The 21277-nt window shown below is 53.3% G+C and overlaps 1 protein-coding gene across 1 annotated transcript in view; it reads left to right on the top strand.

Moving 5' to 3' along the window:
• Positions 1-19218, top strand: part of SFXN5 (sideroflexin 5) — a gene marked incomplete at both ends in the record, with an annotated part of 85562 nt that extends 66344 nt beyond the window's left edge. Inside the window, 2 exon segments of the mRNA XM_082282478.1 lie at positions 642-759; positions 19141-19218. Of these exon segments, the coding sequence (XP_082138604.1) occupies positions 642-759; positions 19141-19218 (196 nt within the window).
• Between the last annotated feature and the right edge of the window lie 2059 nt (positions 19219-21277).

The following is a 21277-nucleotide window of genomic DNA, read 5'->3' as shown; positions in this document are numbered from 1 at the left end:
CCTTGCAGGTATCTTCAGGTGTTTGCTGTTAACAAGTTTTGAACCCATAAAGTCCCCTGGGAACAGCAAATGCTAAAATATCCTCGTCACCCACAGTGGATGTTGGATTTTTAACAAATTAAGGGATTGTCAAGTTTACAGCTTTATGACCCCATTGATGAAGCCGTGCGTGCCTTTTCCAGTGTCTTTTCCAAAGCTCCCAGACCTCCCCATGTCTCTCAAGGCCCTGATTTCCTTCTGTCCCCTGGGCATCAGCTCCACCTTGCTGCAGGTGACACCTGTGGCCAGGTCACCTCGTCTGCCTCGCCCTGGGGTGGGATGGCTGGAACTGGGGGCTGTGTGTGGCTGCAGTTGGTGGTGACCTGCTAAGAAAGAGGTGTCCACCCCTGGCAGTGTCCAAGGCCAGGCTGGACGGGGCTTGGAGCACCCTGGGCTGGTGGGAGGAGTCCCTGCAATGGCAGCGAGTGGGATCGGATCATCTTTAAGGTTCTTTCCACCCCAACGCATTCCATGATTCTCTGAAGGGCCCGACACCAGTGAGGAGAGGGGGGCAGCGGGCCCAGGTGAGCACCAGTGTCCATCTGATGATGTCCTGCACTCCCCTGTCCCTGGAATTCTCTAACCAAGCCTCTCCCTTGCAGAACTTCGCTCCTGAGGTCCCGTCCCCGGATGATTCTCCCGGTCCAAAGCCTCGTGTGCCTCGCTGCCTTTGGCCTGGCCCTGCCCCTGGCCATCAGCCTCTTCCCGCAGATGTCCGAGGTCAGTGCGTGTCTGGTCACTGCCGGGGTCTCACAGGGGGTACAAACCCTCCTGTATCAGTATTGCCCTCCTGGATATCAGTCCTGCTCCTGTGGCTCCTCCTCCATTCCCGCATGGAGCTGGTTTCAGTATTCCTCATGTGAACGGGGCAGCGTCACCGGGCAGGTGAAGACCCCTCTCCCTCACAGAGGAGTTTCCTTGGAGTTAAAATATTGAATCCAAGCTCTGTCCCTGAAGCCAGGAGCCTGGGCTGTCCATTTGAGGTGGATGTTCTTCCCCAGAGCTTCTTTGAGGGCTTTTCCTTTTTCATCTCCTGGGAAGACCCAGCCTGGGGGTGAACAAAGGAAAACCAGCCAAGGAAACAGGGGATGACCAATGCAATCACTGGGACCACTTCAGCTGAACACATTGCTCGGGTGGATTTATCTGTAAGTCATTCATTTTGGTGATTGGAGCTTTTCCTGGTTGTGAATCTGTGCATTTCCAGAGAAGGTCTCTGTTCCTAAGGGATAAAACCTCTGTCAAACAAGGACCCTGCTGTGGTTCTTTCCGTGTCAGGGAAGGGCTGACCAGGAGTTTGTATCCCTGTCTGCAGATTAATTCGTATTTTTTCAGTCTGGATGGGTTCATCCATGACTTCCAGCCAGGGAATCTTGCTGTACACTCGTGTGCTGACTGACAAACATGTTGGGAATTCTTTGTTGTCCTTCTTGCTGTCTCCAGGCTGAGAGAAAACCGTCCCTTCTCTCTAAGAACCTGAATTTATCTCAGTCTTGGAGTCTCTTGCTAAAAGACGTGTTTGCTGAAGCTTTAATGATTCATATGGCTCTTCCTTAAACTTTTTCTAATTAGTCAACATCGTTTTTGGAGCCCTTCCATCAGGAGCAGACACAGCATTGCAGTCAGAAGCTGCACAAGCCCCAGTTGCAGGAGCAGTGCGATTCCCCTGCCTCTCCCGGGCCCCGTGCATCCCCAGAGCCTGGTGGTCCTTCTGGCAGGAGCTCAGCTTTGACTCCCTGGCCATCAGCTCTGGGCTCTGATCCCAGGTTCTGCTCCGAGGTCCTGCTTGGGAAAGGCTGAGGAGCATTGCCAGGACTCACACCTGCTCGAGGTAGAGCCTGGAGCATGTCCAACCTTCCTGTGCGAAGGAGACTCGGGCACGGAGCATCCCATCTGCTCCTTTTCCAGAGTCAGAGAGATTTTAAGGCTGGAAAAGCCCTCTGAGCCCATCCAGTCCAACTGTTCCCCCAGCCCTGCCGGGGCCAGCCCAGCCCCATGTCCCCAGGTGCCACATCCACACGGCTTTGGAATCCCTCCAGGGACGGGGACTCCACCCCTGTTCTTCTGCCTGACCACCCTTTCCATGAAGAATTCCTTCCTGATATCCAATCCAAACCTTCCCTGGTGCAATTTTCCTGGAAATTTCCAATTCCCTCCCTATTTCTAGGAAAGACAGCTGCACCACCAGGAGGTGGCCGTGGCCTCTCCTCAGAGGTGTCCTTTCAGGATAATCAGGGAAGCAAGACCACAGTACCACCAACCTCATTTATCCCAAAGGTGACAAGGCCACTGTTCCCCCAAAATCCTGGAATTCTGGAATGGTTTGGGCTGGGAGGACCTTAAACACCCTCCTGCTCCATGCCATGACCAGGGACACCTCCCACTGGAATTGTGGCTTCCTGGGTGACAGATAATTTCTCCTGTGCAGTATCTGATATTCCAGCAGGGAAAACCACGTTGATTTTAGCAGCTGAATGAATTCTGACCCACGGGGAGAATTCAGGACTGGTTTCCCTCAAAGGATATCGGGATTGCAGGCACCAGGCGAGCCTGGAACGGCGGCGTTGTTGGGAGTGACCTTCTGAAGGCAGCTGAGATGTTCTCAGCAGTGTAAACATGAATCAGCGCTGATTAGGGATCAGACAGGATGACGAGCGCTGCCCACGCGCCGTGTCAGGGGAAAGAAACCCTCCTGGAGCCTGCTGGAGCTCTGCCTGCTGGGATCCCAGCCCTGCCCCACGGCACTGAGACCCGCCCTGCACAGCTGGAGCCACATCTGCTCACACCACGGCATCAGGTGCTCCACAGGCAGCCGGGGCTGGTCAGTCTTGGAATCCCAGACTGGTTTGGGTTGGGAGGGACCTTAAATCCCATCCCATCCCACCCCATCCATGGGCAGGGACACCTCCCACCATCCCAGCTGGATCCAAGCCCCAATGTCCAGCCTGGCCTTGGACATTCCCAGGGATCCAGGGGCAGCCCCAGCTGCTCTGGCAATTCCAGCCCAGCCCCTCCCCACCCTCCCAGCCAGCAATTCCTTCCCAACATCCCAGCCCAAGCTCCCCTTTCCCACTGGGAAGCCATTCCCTGCCTCCTGTCCCTCCAGGCCTTGGCCCCAGTCCCTCTGCAGCTCTCCTGGAGCCCCTTGAGGCCCTGCAAGGGGCTTGCAGCTCTCCCTGCCACCTTCCCTTCTCCAGGTGGACACAAGCTGTTTCCCATTCTATGAACTGGTGTGAGTGTTTATGAAGGACAATGTCCCCATTCTCCGAAATCTCTTTGGAGGTTTCTGTGGGGATGCTCAAGTGAGCAAAGCAAGGGGTTTACCTGGAACAATCTCTCTGGATCCATTTCTTCACAGCTTGGGATGGGAAATCCAAGTGTCCTTGCAGGGAGTGTCTCCCAAAATCTGTGAGTTCCTGGGCACTCCTCACCAGACCATGGGTTGAGCTCGATGGCCTTGGAGGTGTTTTCCAACCTGAATGATTCCTGATGGTTCTGCCGGGGCAGATAAGGAATTTAGAGGTGTTTAAACATCATCTCTGTGCAAGTAGAAATGCCTTTGCTTTTCCCATGGCCTCAGTCATGGACACACCAGGACGGGACCACACTGTTGTGCCGAGCACTACAGGGAGCAGATCAACAACAAGGTGTAAGAGACGTGTTCCGCTCCAAAACCATGGCTGTGGTCTGAGCAGCAACCCCTGCAGCAACTGTGAATGAGCCAAATTCTGCCCTTAATCACACATCCATGGCCTTCTGTAAATCGGGGAGCAGACACAGAGGCTGAGGTGTCATTGAGTGGTTGTTTTGGGCCAGGAGCTTGCGTGGCCGCCTTTGATCCTCTCTCCTAAACGGGCTCAGACTCTCAGTTGGTTTTCCAGCAGAACTGAAGCCTTGCAGTAGGTTTAATAAACTTCTGGATAAATGCAGCCACCTCGTCCCATCAGCTGTAGCTGCTCTGGAGTTATTCCTGTGTTACAACAACTCCGGTGAAATCAGAGCTCAGCCCTGGCTGCAGAGGCACCAATGTTGGGAAAGGGAACTCTGGAGGTGAACAACCTCCACGTGCTGGGGAGGTTAATGCACCCTGAGCCTCTGTTGGGTCCATACCCAGCCTAGCAAAGCCCTGGGTTTTGTAGGGATGAAATTCCACTTGGATTTCTGCAACGGTGCTCCAGAATCGCAGCTTGTTTCTAGATATTATGGCTTGAAAGATAACGTTACAAAAATAAACCCCTCGTATCAGCCATGAAACCATGGATCCTTGGGAATACTCACGCTGGAGCTGCTGAGAAACGTTCTTGTCATCCCGGTGCAGTGTTAACTCTGGTTCCTAAGCCCATCAGTATGCACTGAGTAATTCACTGCTGTTAAGTTTAGGAGAAACATGTAGTTAATGCATTTAGCCCACAACCTCCAACTGCCTCCCATGCCCCCCGGGGAATCTCTTCCCTCTCCCAATCCTGCAGCATCCCCACTGACAACTCCTACTCAGCTATGCACTGCCAATGGAAACAGCTGTGACAGCTCCAAACCGAAAATGGGACTTGTGCAAATGAAATTCAGTGTAGCAGCAGAAGAAAGAACCACGGGGCTGCTCCGCTGCTTTTCCGCCCCGTGGGCCCTGCTCCTCCAGATCGCTCCTTCCGCAGCGTCCACGAGGAGCTCGTTCATCACCATCATCATCATGGTGGGGATAGAGAAGGAGAGAGCCAGGTGGGAGATGGAGAGATGGAGCTGGAGAATGGCAGAGAAGCCTTCAGCCACCTGAGCACTCCTGCCCTCACCTGGGGGAAGTTTAAAGGGCTTTTTTTGGGTGCTGCTCAGGGCAAACTGAGGCATCTTCCGGAATGAGGCTGATTTCAGCCGAAAGCCTTTCCTTAAATATAATCTTCCTTTTGGATCTCCAGGACAAGGGGAATAAACAGCCTAAAATCCAAGGCTGAGCTATTGTTTTCCAATCTGTTTTAGCCTTCATCTTGTTGGCAGGCTGCTTTAGAAAAGCAAAAGGTTAATGAGCCAATGTGCAGTGGGATTATTGCAGTAAAGATGACAGTGAACCAGTAATTACTAATTAGATGCAGTTTAACAGGAGGAACAAGTGAAATCTCCTCTTCACCAACTGTCAATAATTAGCAGATTTGGTGAGGTTGAAATGTGTCCACAGTTAAAAGGCTGATTTTTTAATGAAATGGCACTTGACAAAAGAGCTGTATGGAGGTCACAGCCATAGCCCTCGAGACGCTTCCCCATTCCATACTTAGGAGGGAAATCAGATGCAATCCAGCAGGGGGTCCCCATGGAACCATCCCTCCCTTGGGATTGCTTTGCACGGGGGGGAGGGGAGCGGGAGGGATTCTCTGCAGTAATTTTGTCCAAGTTGGATGAGAAGCCAGGGAAGGGATTTGCCAGCTGCCATGGGGAAAAATGTTTGAGAAGTGAGAAGTTCTGCTTTGCTTCTGGGGCTGGGGAACGGTTTCCTGGGAGTCTGGGAACCCTTGGGATGGAGGCTGGGCTTGGAAGGAGCTCCTCTCAGCAAAGAAGTGGCACGAGGTCCTGAAGGGCTGGCAGGAGGTTGGAAGCTCAGTGGGAAGTGTCTCCCAAAGACTGCAGAGGATTCAAGCTGTGCCTCGGAGGTTGTTTCCTCCTGCTCCACCAGTGGCTTCGGGAGCACCAAGAGGTTCATCTGAGGTTCCTCTCCTGAGTGCTGACCCAGCTTATCTTCTCTCTTATCTTCTGGTTTATCTTCTGGTTTATCTTCTGGTTTATCTTTTTGCCTTTCCCTTGTTGACGAAGGTAGGAGTATCTTTGTTCTCCGTGTGGACCTCAGATGAAGAGGTGGTCCCAGGGGGCTTCTTTAATGCCTGTAAATGATTTATTTGAGCAGAAACCCCACAATTTACATGGCAGCAAGTGGCTGAACACTGACATGGCTCAAGTAGGACTTGAGGGAAAATCTGAGGTATCTGGGAATGTGTTGAGGCCCTTTCTGGCCTTCAGATGAAGGATGGTGGTGCTCAGTGAGGTGTCTGGTGTTCCTTAGTAAGGATGGACTCGCTCCTGCAGAGGCTGGACAGTGAGTGACCCTTCCAGAGCATCGTGCTGCCCCTGGAAAGGTGAAGTGGTGGGAGAGGAGGTGGCATTTGGGCACAGCAGGGCAGTGCTGCCATGGCTGCCCGCAGAGCTGGCACAGAACTCAGTGTGAGTTGCCAGCCCATCTTTGGTAAGAAATAAAGGCCTAAGAAAGTCCTAAACTGTACCTCCAACCCCAGTAGGGTCTCCATGAGACCAAGTGCTCAGTTCTGCTGTCTCATTTCCTCATCAGGACCAGAGGAACAGCCTCAAGTTGTGCCTGGGGAGGTTTAGGTTGGATTCAGGAAAAAATTCTTCTGCAGAAGGGTGGTCAGGCACTGGCACAGCTGCCCAGGGGGACTCCCCATCCCTGGAGGGATTTGAAAGCCCTGTGGATGTGGCACTTTCGGACGTGGGGCAGGAGTGGCCTGGGCAGTGCTGGGGATGGTTGGAGTCTGTGATCTCACCACACTTTTCCAACGTGAGCAATTCCATGGCTCTGTGCAGAGACGGCCCCTCAGCCATGGAGCACAGCAGGAGTCCTCACCCGTGCATCCCAAGGTGACCCCTGAAGCTGCTTCCCAAGGGAAGAGCAGGGAGCCTGGACCAGCTGAACAGCCACTTCCTTGGGAAGGTTCCCATCTCCCTTGGTTTGAGACAGGATTATTTCACCATTTCTCCCTTCCTCTCCTGCTCTCCCCACCCCTGGGCAGCTCCTACCAGAAGCTGATGAGTTCCTGGCTCCTTCCCCCCTTCGCAGGTTTTCCTTCACCTGCTCCAGCTGCTGGCACAGGGATCGCAGCCCTGGGATGTGTTTCCCAAGGATACAGGCTCCACACACCACTCTCCCTTGGCCCCACCCTTCATTCCCTCAACAACTTTTAGCTTCCTTCCAATTGCACCGCACAGGAAAGCAGGAAAGCTGCTTCCAGGAGTCTGCCAGCACAGAGGGAGCATTACTGGGAGGATTTCGGTGGCCTGAACTGGTTTGGTTGGGTCTGTGGTTGTGCTCAGGCTTGGAGGGAGATGTTCCAGGGGCTGGAAGGGTCTCTGCAGAGGATGGTGAGGAGCTCTTGTTCGTTACCATGGGAGCTGTTGGTGCTGTTCCTGTGCTCTGTAGATGTCCGTGGACCATTCCCAACCCATCACAGGTCTCCTGCACAGGTTCTTCTGTCAGGAGCCATCTCTCCAGTGGAAGCTGTCCCAGCCCATGGCAGAGGTTGGAACTAGATGGTCTCCAAGGTCCCTTCCACCCCAAACCATCCTGTGATTCCATTTCATGACTCCGTGATGGGCTCTTGCCCCAGTTCCTGCTCCCACCTGCAGTTTCTCTCTCTGGCATCACCTCCACCAGCGGAAAGAGACCTGGAGCTGGATTTGCTTTAGACGTTGCAAGGTCAGACCACACTCCATGGGATAAACTCCAGGTCAGAGTGACAGCAGAGCTTTTCTGGGAGCTCAGGTGCGTTCAAGGCAAGGACAGAGGCAGGTTCATGTGATCCAAACCTCCTCGAGGCAGTTCAGAGCATTCCTAGGTGAAAGTATTCCCAAAGGACACGGGGAAGGATGCCAGGCTTAGTCCTCTCCTCCCCGTCCAGCAGTGCTTTGTCCTGAGCTGCTGATCCAGCAGCCTCCAGCTGCCTCCTGCTTCAGGGATGGCTTCAGGTCAGAGTCTGGTGCTTCTGCAGGGACCACACAAGGCAAACGTTCCAGACTCTACATGGCTGGGACATTCCAGTCAGGAAAACCCCCACATTCTCCTTTTCGCATCGTAACTCCTCATTCCCACCAGGTGAGGCTCTCTTAGGCTCTCCTTCTGGGATGCAGCAGATGTTGTGTCCCTGTAATTCCCTTCTGCCTGCTCCACCTGGTGGACTTCCAGATGCAAATCCTTGGTGGTGATCCCACAGAAGCAGCACCTGCCTTGTCCCAGGGCCACCCCCATTTCCCAAACTCATGGGAAAGCTCTTCCCTGTGGTGCCCTTTGGATTCATGTCCCGGCATGAAGGACTGAAGGTCCTCTTGACCAGGAGAGAAGGAAGCAGCTTGGCAAAGCAAAGGACATTTCTGGATCACGGCATCTCCCATTTCCATGTCTTTTTTTTCCCCCACTTCTTCCTGAAAATCTCAACATCAAAGCATTTCCCTGGTGCTCTGGGGGCTGGGAGATCTCGGTCACTTCTTCTGGGAGCAAATGTCTGTCATAAAATCATGGGATCATGGAATGGTTTGGGTTGGAAAGATCTTAAAACTCATCTTGTTCCACCCCTGCCCTGGGCAGGGACACCTCCCACTGTCCCAGGCTGCTCCAAGCCCCAATGTCCAACCCAACCATGGACACTGCCAGGGATCCAGGGGCGTTTCCACGGGGAAGGGGAAGAGGAGCAGGAACAGGAAGAGGAAGGCTCTGGCCTTCAGGGACTCCATTATCCGTGCTTAGGAGCCGCTGGGACACCTCAGGCTGGTTACATTTCCACCTGCTCCGCCTGTTTGGGTGCTTTTTGGGCTCGGTGACACCTCAGGGCTGGGGAGGGTCACGAGTGAGCAGAGCCCTGGTGGCTCTGGGGCTGTGCCTTTGTTCTCCCTTGGCTCCCTGTCCCGCAGGCTTTCATTTGTGACGCAGCTGGTTTTCGATGGCCGCTCCTGGCAGGGCTCCTTTGTTTCCCCTCCAGCAGCACTCAAAGGTGCCGAACATTTTCCAGGCTCTGGCCTTGAAGGGCCGGCGTGGAGCGGCCGGGCCGGGCGGTGCTGGGCCTGAGCCGCGCTGCGCTGTGTGGTCAGCGTGGCTGTGGGAGCAGGGACCCCTCTGCAGCGCCCAGGGGCTCCGGCAGCGCTGTCAGACGGGATCTGGTTTCATGTTTATATCCCTGGCCCTGGGAGACAGGTTCAAGTATGTAAACTATCCCCCTGCAAGCACAGGCTGCTGCAGGTGTGTGGGTGCTGGTGGGCATAAAAAAACATTCCTGACACCAGCTCTTTTGAGGAGTCTTCACCTCCTGATGGCTATAAGCCATTAGGAGTCAAAAGAAAGAGCTGACATCCGACAAGTCCGGATAAACAGCTAAACATTAACCCTTAGAGTGGCTCGAAAAACAGACTTAAAAGGCTCTTTGTGGAAAGAAGCCATTTTTTTTGCAGGCCTGTTAATTGCTGTCTTTCTTCAAGACACCTTTCAGCGGCACCTACTGTAAACAGAGGGGCTCCTCCCCAGCACTTCCCCCAAGGATTCCTGCCCTGCCCTGGCTATTCCGCAGTGCTCCGGTGGCTCCTTGGCTTTGCTGCTTCACTCTGGGCCCGAAAGTCAAGTCCTTTCCCCTCTTCTGCCAGCCCACCCTGAGCACTCAGTCCATTTTCTGGGAATCATGGAACATCCTGAGTTGGGATGATGAACGATCCACAAGGATCACCGAGTCCAACTCCTGGCCACGTACAGGAATCATTAATATCAGAAAAGTCCTTTAATACCATCAAGCCCAACCATTCCTAGTCAGAGGCCTCTTTATCTGGTTCACCCCCAGGTCTTCCCTGTCTGTTTCCTGCCTTAGCCCTCTCTTGTCACACAGGGTTCGATTTGTCCTTTTTGGTGTATTTGGAGTTATTTTGGCTCATCTGAAACAACTCTGACTGCTCCAAGAGGTGCAGGATACAAAGGAAGGCAATCAGTTGTCCAGACTTGCCTGCTTGGGGCTGAGAATGCCTTATTAATCACATCTCACAGATATAATTATCTGTAATTGCTTTTTAAATCATTTGGCTCCAGCAGCCTGTTCCTAGTGAGGCTGGTGGTCTGTGAGAGAAGGAAATGTGCAGGAGGTTGGAGTCTTGAGGAACTTGCTCAGCTTCCTTAAAGCACCGAGAGCATCCCCAAATCCCGATCTCCCGTTGTGGTGTTCCTCCTCAATACCAAGAGAATTCAGGGGTTGATGTCTTCAGCAAACAGCAAGAAATTCTTAAATTCTTTCTTCCTTGACAGAGCTGCTGGAGGAATTCCTGCTAGAATGGACCTAGGAGCTCATTTTCATCCAAAGGGAAACCTTTTCGTAATGTCCACATTCCACAGTAGGGCTTTTTTTCTCCCAAGAGAGGAGAAACTCTGAGTGTCTTTGTAGGTGCTTTTCATTCCAGCAAGGATGAGGGGTCGTAACCAAACTCTGCAATTTTGGGAGTTCTCAAGGCCATATTTGAAGTGGGCTCAGTGAATCCAGTGAAGTGAAATTCAGTGAAGTGAATCCATTGGCTCAGATGTTCCCAAAAAAGTCTTCATCCCATAATGTGAGGGTTCTTCCAGGAAGCCAGGGAGAAGTTTCTTTGGCCCTGTCCTGAGGAAGGTCCTGACCGGGTGAGGCCACGTGCCCTGAGGTCACCACGCAGCTGCTCCTGCCCTGTACCAGCCTAAAACCTTTCTGGAGCTGGTGTGGAAATGAATTCATTGTGGTAAATTGGGATTTAGCCCAGGGACACCCACCCCACCCCTCCCACACTGAGCAAACCTCTCCAGAGCAGAGGGGAAAAGGCTCAGCTCCTGCAAAGACCTTTGGTGTCTCCTCTCTCTGGAACACAGACAGAAGGAACTTTTTTTGATCTTGCTATTTGAAATCTTACAGTCTCAAAGCTTTTATTTGGGGTTTTTTTGGTGGCTTTGGTGGCTTTGAGTTTTCTGGCGCTGTGGGCATCCCTCTGCTTTCCCAGAAACTCTCAGCTTCAAACTCGTGATTCGCGATGAGTTGGAGCTGGTGCCGTGCTGGGGGTTGACCTTCCAATTTTTATAAAGCTGGGAGTGCTGAGGGTCTGAGAGCCCTGTGGGCTCAGCATTAACCAAACCCACCAAAAACCTCAAACAGAGGCTTCGAGACCACAGGATTTCAAACAGCAAGATCAAGAAGAATTCCTTCTGTCTGTCAGATGTCACTGATGTCACCTCGAGGCTCCAGAAGGGTCCCTGTGGGACACGGGGAGGTGAGAGCAGGAGTGCTCCTGGGGGATGGTTTGGGGATGACCACGGGGCTGGAGCTCGGGAGCTGTTGGGCTGCTCGGCTCCAGGACAGGCTGGGACACGCAGGGGATGGGGGTCACCTCCCAGCCCAGGTGTGGGGCTGTTATCCCACCTGCTGGCTCTGTTATCATCCCTGTTATCATCGCTCGTTCCCCAGCACCGCACACACGCTGGGCAAGGGGAGCTCCCTGCTCCAGCCACAAGTGCCACATCTCCCCCCTTCCCACCTGATTCAATGTTCAGGTCTTGGCTTCGTATTTTTCCTCAGAGAAGTTGTGCTGTGGTAGTTTCCCAAAAGTGAGATTAAAAACTCCCGCCCTTGATTACAGAATCGTGAAATTAGGTTGGGAAAGACCTTTAAGGTCATCAAGTCCAGCCATGAACCCAGCACCACCAAACCACAGATCCACGGGAGCATTTAGGCTGGAAAAGGCCTTTAAATTCCTCAAGTCCAACCGTGAACCCGCCCCTGCCCAGCCCAGTGATGCGAGGAAGCTGCAGTCCCACAGCTGCCCCTAAACCCTGAAATCTGCTCTGCTTCAGGACAATCAGTTGTTCCCATTTAAGCTGAGGGCAGGAATATCCCTGGCAAACATCCTGAAATGGAAAACCCTCAAAAGCCAGAACAGCCAAACACACCAGAACAGCCAAATAGTCCAGAACAGCCAAATATTCCAACTTTCCTCCACTTTTATTGGCTGAAGAAGATGTTCTGGGAAGACAGAAGGGAGGCAGGTGCTGGTAGTCCAAGAATCCATGGCAAAAACAAGTCCCCTGTCAGCTCGTGAGTAGAACCCTGAAATCATGGAATGGCTTGGGTTGGAAGGGACCTTAAAAATCCTCTCATTTCTCACCTGTCCTACAGGAAGCTGGAGGTGGGTGCTGGTGGCCAAAGCTTCCATGGCAAAGAAAAACCAGAAAAATCCTCTGGAATGGATAAATCTCAGGAGCCAGAACAGCCAAATATTCCACAACAGCCAAATATTCCACAACAGCCAAATATTCCGACTTTCCTCCATTCCTCCAGGAAAATGGAGACGAATTTCAAGCTCTGGTGCTTTTTAATTCCCCCTTCTCTGTGTCCAGCCCAGGGTGAGGCAGCAGCCCTGGGATCCAGCTCTGGTGGAAAAGTGCTGACCACGGGTCCTGTCACAGGCAAAGCATTTCCATCTTTTCTCCCTTCTTTGGGACCATAAAAATGGAGGAAAGTCGGAATATTTGGCTGTTGTGGAATATTTGACTGTTCTGGCTCCTGAGATTTATCCATTCCAGGAGATTTTTCTGTTTTTGCTTTGCCATGGATGCTTGGGCCACCAGCAGCCACCTCCAGCTGCTGTAGGGCAGGAGAGAAATTAAATGATTTTTAAGGTCCCTTCCAAGCCAAACTATTCCATGATTCCATGATTCTACTCTCGAGCTGTCAGGAGACTTTCCATGGTTTTGTGAAAAACATTTTTACTAAATACAGCATTTTCTATAATGAAAACTGAACATTTCTTTCAAAGACAGGGCTCAAAAGGACTTGAGAGAAACCTGAAATGAAGAGAACTGTACTGGTCAACTCTTAAATTCAAGTTATATTATTAATTTGAAGAAAAAGTTCACAAAATTCAGGTTTCTCTCAAAATTGTGTCCCCCAACTCTGTGATTTGGGCAGAAAACTGAAAATCAATAATTTATAAATTATTAATCTGTGGTTCAGTCATGAGAACATCTCCCAACCAGTGTGTCCAGTTTTGGGGCACGGAGGGATTTCAACTGAGTAGAAAAACTGGGAAGTTGTCAGAAAAGAGCTTTAGCACCAATATTGCTGAGGAGAAGCAGAGTTTTGTCTGTCGGCTTTAACAAAGCTGAGCTGATAACAAAGCTGACTTCCATGCAAGTCGGACACTTGCATGGGAAGAAAATTTCTGGCAGGAGAGAGCTTCTTGGGGCAGCAAAGGGTTAAATGCAAAGCTGGAATTCTGGATTTAGGAAAATGCCAACCGTGGGGGTGGCTGGAGCAGGGCACTGAGAGATCCTGGAGCTCCACAGCTGCTGGGACCCTGGAACCAGAGGCTGGAGATCCTTTGAAAAATATTTTCTGTGCTATAACCAAAAGGGTTTGGGGGCATTTCCTAAATTCTCTCACCTGCCAGGTCACCTTCACTTGGCTGTAGGTCTGTAACAATTCCGAGAGAAACTCCTCAGCAAACACTGCTGTCCTCGTCTCACTCCTCAGGGGTCAATCCTTGGGGGGCACTTTAATGGTTTGGGTGAGATGGGACCTAAAAAAGCATCTAATTCCACCCCCTGCCGTGGGCAGGGACACCTTCCATGGGCTGGGACACCTTCCATGGGCTGGGACACCTTGCACGGGCACCTTCCATGGACACTTTCCATGGAACAGGGACACCTTCCATGGACACTTTCCATGGACACTTTCCATGGACACTTTCCATGGACAGGGTCACCTTCCATGGACACCTTCCATGGACAGGGACACCTTCCATGGACACCTTCCATGGACAGGGACACCTTCCATGGACACCTTCCATGGACACTTTCCATGGACACCTTCCATGGACACCTTCCATGGACAGGGACACCTTCCATGGACACCTTCCACGGACACTTTCCATGGACAGGGACACCTTCCATGGACACCTTCCATTAGGATAGGTGCTCCAAGCCCCATAACCCAAGGGGAACTGGTCAGTGACCCGAAATGCCGCTGAGACATGCACAGATTCATGGGGCAGGATGGATCCATCCAAAGGGGCTGGGAGAGCTGGTGGAAGGACTCACTGCCACCTTTCCATCATTGATCAGCACTCCTGGATAACTGGGAATGTCCCAGTTGATTGGGAATGCAAATGGGTGGGGCCCTCATGACAAGAAAGGGGCTGGAGCCTGTCCAGGGAAGGGAACGGAGCTGGGAAGGGGCTGGAGAATTCCTGAGGGAGCTGGAAAGGGGCTCAGGCTGGAGCAAAGGAGGCTCAGGCGGGACCTTGTGGCTCTGCACAAGTCCCTGACAGGAGGGGGCAGCCGGGGGGGTCGGGCTCTGCTGGCAGGGAACAGGGACAGGAGGAGAGGGAACGGCCTCAGGCTGGGCCAGGGGAGGCTCAGAGTGGACATCAGCAGGAATTTCCCCATGGAAAGGGTGCTCAGGCCTTGGCAGGGGCTGCCCAGGGAGGTTTGGAGTCCCCATCCCTGGAGGGATTTAAAGCCCTGTGGATGTGGCACTGGGGACTTGGGGCAGAAGTGGCCTGGGCAGTGCTGGGGATGGTTGGACTCTGTGATCTCAGAGCTCCTTGCCAGCCTCAAGGATTCCACGGTTCCATGGTGCCACAGCCCTTCCTACACCTGGCTGAGCTTCCCAAGGGCCTGCAGAGCCTGGCCCTGCCCTTGGCTTTGCTCTGGTGACCAAAGGCCCAGCAGGAGATGGCTGAGAGCTGCTGGAAGGGCCAGGAGACCCTTCCCAGGCTTCAAAGGAGCCAGCAGCACCTCTCCCCGCTGGCAGCAGCAGAAGACACAGTGACCATCCTGGTCCTCCCTTCCCCCAGCCCGGAGCAGCATCCGTCAGTCCCCATGACCCTCCCCCTCCCAAAATTGGCTGCTTTCTCCCTTCTTCTTCCCCCCTCCTTTTTTTTTGGCTGAGTGATGAGCTGTATGCCAAATCCATCTGCTCCTGTCTCCCCTAGCTGCCTTCCATATCGTTCCAGGATCCCTGGCAGCGAGCCTAGACCTATCTCTCTCCCTGCACTCTCCGGAGCACATTCCTTTCTACACCTTTTCCCGAGCTGGGATAGAAATGAGTATCAACCCCAAACAAAAAGCATCTGCTTTCTGCCTGCTGCTGCCTCACCGGCCGCGCCTGCACGTTACACCCGTGTCAGCAGCCATGCAAAACACACACAACCCCCCGCTCGCATCCAACAGGGACCGACTGCCGGGATTTGGGGCGCCGGGAGCTCCCCCGCGCCCGCTCCCGCGCCGGCTCCGCAGCACCAGCTGTGACCACCGCACCATTTGTTCCTCCAGCCCACGCCAGCACTCGGAGCCAGTTCTTTATCACCCCAATTAGCCTTGTCTGAGCTGATGAGAGGAGAGAGGCTTCCACTGCAAGGCAGGGATGGGGGGAAGAGAGCTGGGGAGCCGTGGGTACCCGGGCGGCGGTTCCCGGCTTTGTTCCCTGGCAGGGATGGATTTCAGCAGGTCAGGGGCACCGGTGCCATCATTGCTGCCATCCTGCCTGAGCTACCTGAGGGCTGCTGGTCCATAAACAGGTGCTTCGTAAGGTCAGGGCACAAAGTTTCTTGGGGTTTTCCCCCTTTTTCCCTCGTGCTGTCTGCCGGAGGGAAAGGAGCATCCTCAGGCTTCACCTGCTCCCGGGTGCTGGGATGGGCTGTGGTTCATCCCAGCCACGTTTCTGGATGAGCTGGGAGGTGCACCCTGGCTGTGTCCCCAGTGAGGATCTCCCTGGATCAATGGCAAAGCTTCCAGTGGCCTCACAGGGCGCTGAAGGAGCTTCCCCATCTCGTTCAAGCCTCTCCCGTGTTGGATACCAAGCTGTCAGTGCAGCCAGCAGCCCCAAATCCTGGGGTTTGCCCCAGACAACCCCTCATAGCACTGTCTGGGAATGGTGCTTCCCACCCTGGGTCTCTCAGTGCTGCTGTGAGCTCTGTCCCTCCTGGGCTTCTCCTGGATTCATTGCTGAAGGCCTTTTCCTGCTGACACCCCAGTGCCATCATCCCAAAGCCAGGGAGGGGATCCATCCTTTGCCCTGGCAGAGATAGAACTGGGAAGAAGGGGACAGACATGATTTGACCCCAGTCCCATGCTGAGCACTCGGTTTGAAGGGACAAAGTCCCCTGTGTGGGACAGTGGGACAGGTCCCATCAGTGTAATCCCACCAGGGAGGAGCCTGCTCCTCAGAGCACCCTCCAAGGCGGGTGCTCCTTCACAGAGGGCTTCCCAGCGTGGCTGTGACCGTCACTGGGGCCATCTTGGAAGCTGAGACACCAAAATCTTGACAAGGAACTGTGGTCTCCACATGTGTCTCACAGTTCCATTGCCAGGGGAAGGTTGGCTGAGCAGGTCCAGGATTCTGGACAGCTGGAACAGCAACCTACACCAAAATGGGTGAAATTACACTTTCCAACAAAAAAAAACCTAACAAAGGAGTCAAAAGCTGACCAGGTGCACAATAGGGTTGTGATTTAATGTTGTCTCAACACCTGTAACCCCCCACCTTCTCCCTGTTCTTCTCCATCTGGTTTCCCAGTGGGAGGAGCAGGTTCCTCCCGATGGATTTCTGAGTGGCTTTCCCAGTTTCCTGTATGTGTCTCCTTGGTGCAGATGAACCCCTTGGAGCTCCAGAGGCTCTAGAGCAGGGTTTCAATCCCTGCTTGATTAAAGTCAGCCAGAAGGAGACCTGCAGAGGTGACCCCAGTTCAACCAGTCACCCCCAGTTTCTCCAACATCTTCCCAGGCTTCGGGAAGGTGCTTGGGTTTGGTATCACACAGCTCCAAAGGCCTTAAGAAAAAGCCCTCAGAGTCCATCGAGTCCAACCCTTCCCCAGCACTGCCAAGGCCACCACTGACCATGTCCCCAGGTGCCACATCCACGTGGCTTTTGAACACTTCCACCGTAGGCACGAATTCCCAAGTCCTTCTGCTCAGCCACCACGATCTGTCTCAGAACTATTCCCCTCCACCCCCCCTTCCCAAACCCTCCTCAGGCCCTTCTGTACGGCCTTGCCGTGGATGAAGAACTCATCCCCGCTGTGGGGAAAGGAGCCGTTTTCCCCCTGCTCCAGGGGATGGAAGCTGGAAGGATCTACAGACAATTATCTCATCCCTTCCTTCCACCAAGGCAATCTCAGTTCTGCCTAAACTATTCTTGATGGGTTCCCTGTAATTTGTGCTGAAAACTTCCCACCACAGACGCCCCACACCTTCCCCGAGCAGTCGGCTGCGATATTTTGCTCTTCCCACCAGGATACTCTTCCTGCTGTTCAGCTTGGATCGTGCTTGCTGCTTCTTGAATTGTGTCCCAAGAGAGCGTGAACACAACACTGCTCCTTCCCTCTCCCCAGCCGCGTGCACATCCCACCGTGCAGCCCCACCGCCTCTCGCTTCCAGGCTCGGCACATCCCCGTCCTCAGCGTTCCCCGCGGCTCTCAGAGCACGGATTCGGGGTCCACCAGGGCAGGCGTGACTTTCCCTGGAGCTCCCAGCTCTCCAGCTGCACTGGAGAGGGCGGGACTGGGGGGCCTCTCCGTTAGGTTTCTGTGGAGACTTCCCACGAGCGGGTTGGGTTTGGGCTGACCCATTTCCCAAGCCCTGCCAATGGATGGTCAGCGCTGAACCACCCATTTCCAGGTGGAATTCATTCCAAAGCACAGAATCCCAGGATCACTGAAGTTGGAAAAGCCCTCTGAGATCGCTGAGTCCAGCCTGTGACTGATCCCCACCTTGGCACCACATCCAGCAATTCCTTGAACCCCTCCTGGGCTGGCCACTCTGCTTCCCACCCGGGTATTTCCCTACTGGTGCTTGAACCCCCCCAGCCCCAAAATCTCGGAGCTTTTCTGTCTGTCCCTGGCAGAAAAACCCCCACACAATGGGAAGAAAAGCTGCGTCAGAGCCAGGCAGAGCGGAGTTAATCCTCGCTCCGAAGGGATCCGTCGGATCCGGATCTCCTGCACCTTTCCCGGTGCTCTCCCGGCACAATGCTTCACTTTGTGCTGCAGCACTGAAAGGAATGGTGAAGTTGCTAATAATGGCACTAAAAGAAAATATGCTACATCTGTTATGGATAGCAGTACAAAATTAGCTGATCACACCTCTGACACCCAAGATGTCTTCACTTAAAATACTCGTTGGCTTTACTTTACATAATTTGCTGATTATATTTAAAAGAAATACAATTTTGCAATTACTGTTCTTTCTGGTGTGCTATCTATGCATCATTTTCTTTTTATGTTTATATATTTCTCCTTCATTAGTGCAGTCTGAAGGGTGATTAGATCCCTTCAAACATTTTACAGAGGTTAAACGTTGATTAAGATTTAATTATTACTGTAAATAGCTTGGAATGACATATGGTGCAAAAACCTGACATATGTGCATTTGAATAAATGAAGTGCTATTTCCCATGATGCTTCAGTAGCTGTTTAACAGCTTTGCTGAAGGGTTATGTTGCACCTCATGTTAAGATTGCTTTGATGTTATATTTTGTTGGGTTTTTGCAGCTGAAAGCTAAGAACAGTTTTTCCAGTTTTTAAAAACATTGAATATTTTAAATACCTAAATTGTTTTGCACAAATTTTTGCTAATTTGTCTAACTAGGTTAAACATTTTCAAAAGCATTTCGATTTTTAACGTGGGTTCCTCGCATTGTGTCAGCACCAGCGTGGGTTCAATGTATAGGGTTTCGAAAATTCCAGGCTTCCCGAGGTGCCCTGTCCCGGCTGCGAGCGGGGTCTTTGCTCGCTGTGGGGACTGGGAGCACCACAGATCCCTCCTGGGAAGGCAGAGATTCCAAGTGATTTCAGAGCAAGGGAAAGCTCCGGGAGAAGCTGGTGGAGGGGAAAAAATTAGGAAAAGGATGGGAGATTTCCTGGAGATGGAGAAGGGGTCGGAAGGGTTTGGCTGTGAGGATGGAGCCGGACGAGGCCGTTCCCTCATGACACCGCTCAGCCTTGGCTTTGCCGGGTCCAGCTTTGGGCCCCGGATCCCTGCGAGCACCCCGGCTGCAGGGAAAGGCAGGGATGGAAAGCTGGGATGGGTGGGATGCGTTGGAGCCTCAGACACTCTATAATTCATTGAGCACTGCCAGGCAGCGAACGTGCAGCGTTTCGTGCGCTACAAACCCATCCAAATCGGGGGGGGCTGGAGGCTGGAGCACAGCAAAGCACATAAAACACCAGGAAAAGGCGTGATTGACGTGGAATTATTCACATCTCCTCCTTCCCCACATTAATTGATCGATCCGTGGAGCTCCTGCCACAGTGGCTCCGTTCTGATCCCGCTCCTCTTTGCCTCCACAGATCGAGACGTCTCAGCTGGAGCCAGAGATCGCCATGGCCACCACCAGTAAGACCGTGGTCTACAATAAAGGGTTGTAAGTGGAAGAGGATCAGCCCAGCCCAGAAGATCTGGGGAGGGAAGAAGGGAAACTCCAGATCCCGACTGGGAGAAAGCGAACAACAACGAGATGAAATCATGGAGCTCGGTGGTAGGAACTGCTCCCGGCAGCCCGGGAGTGAACTAACACCTGCGGAGAACTGACACCTCACACCACTCACAAAGATTAATATTAAAAGTTTTAACCTAGCAACAGGAGCAGCAACTACAACGAATAAAACCACGTCGAAACACTTTAGAACTAGCTAACAAACTCAGAATCACTGGCACTGCATGGAGGGCGTTCAGGGGCGAGCTCACGTGCTCAGAGCTGACTGCGCAGCGCAGGCGTCACCCAGCACATCTTGTGTTCCATGGGAATCCAGTCTCCACGCTGATGCTGCACACCACCGGCTCTGTAGGGACCGAGGGTGCGTGGATGTGATTGATCAGGTGATTGGGAAGTGCCCGGTATTGATTTCACGCTGATCCCACCCCAGCCGCCGTGCGCTGAAGAGGAATTCCCGCGTCCGTGTGCCCAGAGAAGGGCTCAGCTGTGCCCCATCCATCCATCCATCCATCCATCCATCCATCCATCCCTCCTCCCCCTCCTCCTGCAGACGCTCCTGGTGGCATCCAGCCCTTCACTGTGAGACTGGCTGTCCCTGGACCCCACCACCTGCAATTCCACAAGGGCTTTTGCCTGGATTTCAAGGTCCGGGAAAGCCAAGGTGTCCCACGTGGAGCCTTGGAGCAGAAGTGCTGCTGGAGCTGCTCTGTGCCTTTGCACAGCCCTGAGCAGGGTTTGTCTGAGCCAGCACAGACCCTCTGGCAGTTGTTGATCTGAGGTGGTTGGCTAAGCCACGCTTTGCTGAGCTGGTCTAAGGACAGGACGTGGTTTAAGTTTGGATCAATCCCCAGCTGGGCAGGCAGTTGGACAAGGATCTTTGCAGCCCCTTCCAACTGGAATTCCTCTTCTCTTCTCTTCTCTTCTCTTCTCTTCTCTTCTCTTCTCTTCTCTTCTCTTCTCTTCTCTTCTCTTCTCTTCTCTTCTCTTCTCTTCTTCTCCCTCTCCTCCTCCTCCTTCTCCTCCTCCTTCTCCTTCTTTTTCCTTCTCCTTCTTCTCCTTCTCCTTCTCTCCTTCTCCTTCTCCTTCTCCTCATTTTTTCTCCTCCTCCCTCCTCTTTTCCTCTTCCTCTTCCTCTTCCTCTTCCTCTTCCTCTTCCTCTTCTCTCCTCTGTTTTTCCCAGCCCTTCCACCCAGCAAAGCCAGCTCTGCCCAAGGCCTTGTGCCAGTGCAGACGAGGACCCAAAGCCAGGTCCTGGCAGCTGTGCTGAGCTGATGGCTGTGACACTGCCCCTTCAGAGGGGACACTGCCCTCTGGGGACATCTGTCTGTCTGTCTGTCCCTTCAGCAGCTCTGCTTTGGGGTGGTTAAAGGGGAGGGGTGAGTTACTCCCACACTGCACCAAGTCCTGCCCTCCCTGGGTTTGGGGCCACAGTTTGGCTTTCTGGTATCTCACAGCCGAAATTCAACCCTGGGTGACTCCCCCAGGTTCACTGGGATGGTGGCCACCAGCAGAGCGTTCCAGAGGCAGGATGTCCCCGCAGGGATGGAGCCGTGGCAGGGCTGGGCGTGGCACAGCTCTTACCCTTCAAACGCCAGTTTGTTGTGGGGTTGGGGGGGTGGGGGGAAAGGGGAAACCAAATCACCACTGACACGGAATGTATTTGGTGGATTTATGGGGAGGCCTGAGCCCCCTCGTGTGGGGTCAGACCTGCAGGAACTGGAGCCATGGCATGGGGCAGCTCGGGGCCACTGGTTCTGCCCTGCACGGGTGTAAATCAGGAATAATTGCACAAAAGGGATCAGTGTTGTGGATTCACACATTGGCAATCAGGAAAGGAGGGGCCAGCTCCGGGCTCTTCACAGCTGCTGCTGTTGGGACAGCTCCCGGTCCCAAACACTGCTGGCAACCTAGAGTGGGTCCCAGCTCACCCCTGGGGCTATTCTGGGTTTACACCAGGGCCAGGACAAGTGGGTTTGGCCCAGTGGAGTTCC

Source organism: Coloeus monedula (genome assembly GCF_965178545.1).
Source record: "Coloeus monedula genome assembly, chromosome: 5".
Lineage (NCBI taxonomy): Eukaryota > Metazoa > Chordata > Aves > Passeriformes > Corvidae > Coloeus > Coloeus monedula.
The sequence above is the reverse complement of the archived record's forward strand: the minus strand, read 5'-3'. Positions and strand labels throughout refer to the sequence as shown.